General features: G+C 39.0%; 1 protein-coding gene across 1 annotated transcript in view; it reads right to left on the reverse strand.

The window, feature by feature from the left end:
* Positions 1–828: 828 nt before the first annotated feature.
* Positions 829–4,290, reverse strand: part of LOC103193900 (C-type lectin domain family 6 member A-like) — a 27,089-nt gene continuing 23,627 nt past the window's right edge. Inside the window, 3 exon segments of the mRNA XM_007937207.1 lie at positions 829–973; positions 2,778–2,921; positions 3,816–3,966. Of these exon segments, the coding sequence (XP_007935398.1) occupies positions 829–973; positions 2,778–2,921; positions 3,816–3,966 (440 nt within the window).

Raw genomic sequence — 4,290 nt, forward strand, 5'->3', positions numbered from 1 at the left:
CCCCCCCCCCATTTTTATAGAGTCTCAATGAAAATAAGTCATAATGTTAGTGTAGAAGAAATTTTCATTATTTTCCTCTCTGTACACATTTTTGTGCCTTTTTACAGAAATCCTGCTGTTGTACTCAACCTCCAAGATGGCCCCAATGATTTGCACTTTCTGGTATTCGTACTTTTGTGTAGTCTCCTTTATTATGTCAGGTTTGATGATGCGATCAAAGAAATATGATGGAAGTTAACTTCTGAAGCTAACTCATAAAGGACATTGCTGATTTTACTTTGCTCTCTTGGATCACTTGCTCTAGTGGAGCCCAGCCACCACGTTGTGAGGATACGCAAGGAGGTCTATGGAGTGTTTTATGTGGTGAGAAACTGAGACCTCCTATCAATAGCCAGCACTAACTTGGTAACATGAATGAGCCATCTAGAAATTAAATCCATCAGCTCTTGTCAAGCCTTCAGATGATTGCAGCCCTCATCACCATGTTGACTGAGGGAACTTCTCTATAGTATTTTCAGGGAGGAAGGTCATAATTTTCAAGAGGCCTCCTTGTAAGTCTTCTAACTGATAGAACAGTACAATCTCTAACACAAGGAATATTTGTGGAAGGAAGTATAGAGAAAGGAAAGAAAATAACGAAGAACAAATGGAAGAAGAGCTCATCCTATCATTATTGGAGAAGAAGAAACTAGAGGAGGGATGATTAAAGGGAAAGAAGCATCTGAATACTTCCATTATATGACACAAGGATCACACATAAATTATAAAAGGAAATTAAACTTTTACGATAGATATAAATTTTAAAGATGTCCATGATTAAAGTTCCACTCATAGTAAAATCTTCTTCACCTCACATATTGAATTCATATTTGAATCACAGAAAACATCATTCCAGCCCAATTTTCCAGGTGTCCAGAAAACTATTGAAACACATTGCTCTCCAGAGAAACTGGGCTCCTTGTCATGCCAGAATCTAAAAGGAAACAAAAGGTAGAAATGTTCTTCAATGAATGTGTAATGAACAAATAGAAACTATGCAGGTGTGAAGGAACTAAAATGAGGTTCAAGGGAATAAACATCCCAATGTTTGCTCCCCATTCTAATGCTGCATTCCTCGAAAACTTCAAGTACAGACATACTCTTTTACACTTGCTCCTCTAACATTTTCCTGGAAAAATATTTATGAGACAGTATAATCTTGAACCTTTTCCTTGGAACTTGATCTTCACTTCCTCCTCTACAGAGTCCTGTTCCTGACCTGGGTTATTGAAAATTTCTTTCTTGCTGGCACATAATAAAGAGGCTACCTCCTCGCATTTGTCTCTATTCTCATGGGAGTTTCTCTATTGGCATTGAATTGCCTTAAATTAGTGTCAGGGTGACTAAGTCTAGGCATAAAAAGTTACCCTGCTTCCAAGGAAGATAATGTATGGTAGGGGGTGAGGGTGAAGTGGGACTTTATTTTATTATTATTTTTTCAAGACCTGTTTGCTTCTCATTCATTTTCATCTTGAATAAGTAGTTGATCTCCCCGAGTATTAGATTTCTCATCTAAAAAATGGGGATCATAAAAGCTGCCAGTGAATTGGTCCCTGACACATGGAGACCTATGCACAACTGAATGAAATGTTCCTCTGCTCTGTGCTTTCTCCATGATCATTTGTGGATCAGACTATTGTGATTCCTAGGAGCTCTGGTAGCATAGTGGCTAAAAGCAGTTGACTGCTAACCAGAAGGCTGGCGGTTCAAACCCACCAGCCACTCCTCAGAAGGAAGGTTGGGCAATCCTACTTCCGTAGTGATACTGCCTCGGAAACCCAAGGAGGGGTCGCTATGAGTCGGGGCCGACTCGATGGCACATAACAACAACAACAACAACAAGGGTTTTCATTGGCTAATTTTCAGAAGTAGATCACCAATTCATCTCAGTCTGGAAGCTCCACTGAAATCTGTTCAGCACCACAGCAACACACAAGGCTTCCTTGACAATGAATGGGTGGTGGCTGGAACATGAGGTGCATTGGCCAGGAGTGAACCTGAATCCCCAGTATGAAGGATGAGAATTCTACCACAGAACCACCAGAGCCTCCAGGAATCATAAGGTCCCCAAATAGCTCACAAGGTTGTATAAGAATCAAATGAGAGAATGAATAATTAATGCAAACCTTGTTTTGTTTTGTTTTTAAAATCCACAAATAAACAGTACTGTTATATGATTATCCTACTAGAACTGAAAATAGCTCTGGCCTAAACTGGGAAAAAAAAAAAAAACACTGCCATCGAGTCAGTTTCTGAGGCAGAAGTAGATTGCCCAGTCTTCCCTCTGCAGAGTGGCTGGTGGGTTTGAACCACCAACCTTCTGGTTAACAGTCAAATGCCTTAAGCACGACACTACCAGAGCTCCTTAGCTCTGGCCTAGATATTTTAAATCTTATGAATGGGAGAATAATTTAATTGAAGTGTCTGCTTGTGTATAGAGGCAGCAAAATATAATGGTTAAAAATACTGTCTTTGGAGTCAGAATGATATGGAGTGGAATCAAGTTTTTTCTCTTACTAATTCATTGACCTTGGTCAACATACTCAATTTTTCACCTGTAAAATTAATTCTAAAAACAAGAAGGTTTTGTCAGGTGTAAATAAGATAATACATCCACTTAGTAAGAGCTTAATGGAAGTTTAATATAACTTATCATTATAATTATTAACATTAATAATCCCTGTTAACAAGGTTTTACATAGAAAATTAATGGTTCATTAATCTGGGACTGAACTCACTTGATGTTTTCTTTGTAAGGTGTATGATCAATCCATTGCCATTTGCTGTTCCCCTGTGGATCAGAGAGTCCCAGGAAATAAGGAAGTGATTCATTCAATTGCTGGACAATGAAATTCTGCATGAAGAAAAAGAGGAGTCATAGACTTTGGAAGTTCCAGACTGAACAGAGTAGGGTGCTTTATAGCTCTAAAGAGAAAAGAAAATGCCAAGATACCAAGAACAGGCACATTGCCCAGGAGTACAGGCCCAAAACACCAATAGGATTTCAGAAGGGCATCCTAACCCATGACTTCTCACCTCTGACCTAATTTTTTTCTTGCCTTTAGGAAGAGTCAGAATTCTTTAAAACTGTACATAAGTCCATTTCATAAGTCTTTGTGCTTTCAATCATTTTTACCTTCCTAAATTCAGATTTTTTCCTCTTCGTTTCTAATTCTCAGTGAAATTTCACTTGAATTCTCAAAATGCAAATTTGTATGTCTACTCCCCTAACTACACTTTCGGGAGCTCAGGAGGCATAGTCCCTAAGGCATTTGACTGCTAGCCAGAAGGCTGGCAGTTCAAACCCATCAGCCACTCCTCGGAAGGAAGGTTGGACAATCTACTTCCGTAGAGATACCACCTCGGAAACACAAGGAGGGGTCACTATAACTAGGATCCAACACCACAGCGGTGCGTTTGGTTTGGTTTCTTTTTTTTAACTACTTTTTCTCTAAAAGTTTACAAGTAGTAAATTACTTGTGAAAGTTAAACATAAAGGAGTGCTCACTAGATTTTCAGTGATTTATTTCTTAAAAAATAATTAATCTTATGTTTTCAGATTGTTTTCCTATAGGTAATTCTATTGAAGTAAAGTGTGATTAATTCTGAAGACATTGAACCTGCGAGCTTAAGGAGCACCTCCTCTGTATGGTCCTGAGATTCTCCGACATATTGCACTAATATTCCTGGGGTGCGTAGGGGGTGCGCCTCAGCCCAGACAGTTATGTAATACATCAGCACGTTTTCCTGACATTAATTTCTATTTTTAAGGTAACTGCTCTTCTTCTGTGTCAATCACCACCAAATGACCTCCCATCCCAGCACAGTTCTACTCACTCTTAGTCCAAACATCCTTTTCAGTAGAAACAAGGTAGCAGCTGGAACCAAATGACTTCCAAGTACTTGGGCAACATCCCCAGACTTTTTCTGTATTGTATGAAAGAGAAGTTTGAGTCCAAGATGAGAAAAATAAGAATGAAGTATGTTCTGTACACGTAAAACTCAAAGGTTTTGCAGTTGTTTTCTAGACATGTTTTCTAACTTGTGCATTTACTGTTCCCTGAATTATATGATTTGGGGCCATAGAATTATTCTTAAAGAAACATTCTTTAGCAGAGGCAGGGCAAGATGGCGGACTAGGCAGAAGGATTGCACAGACCCTCTTCAACAAAGAAAAAGGAAACCAATTAACACAGACACAGAAGATAATCTTGGACCCCTGAGCCTTGAAGGAAAGGATGCAGATTTGGA

This window comes from Orycteropus afer, unplaced genomic scaffold (genome assembly GCF_000298275.1).
Source record: "Orycteropus afer afer isolate SDZICR_OR568_19922 unplaced genomic scaffold, OryAfe1.0 scaffold00040, whole genome shotgun sequence".
NCBI classification, from domain to species: domain Eukaryota; kingdom Metazoa; phylum Chordata; class Mammalia; order Tubulidentata; family Orycteropodidae; genus Orycteropus; species Orycteropus afer.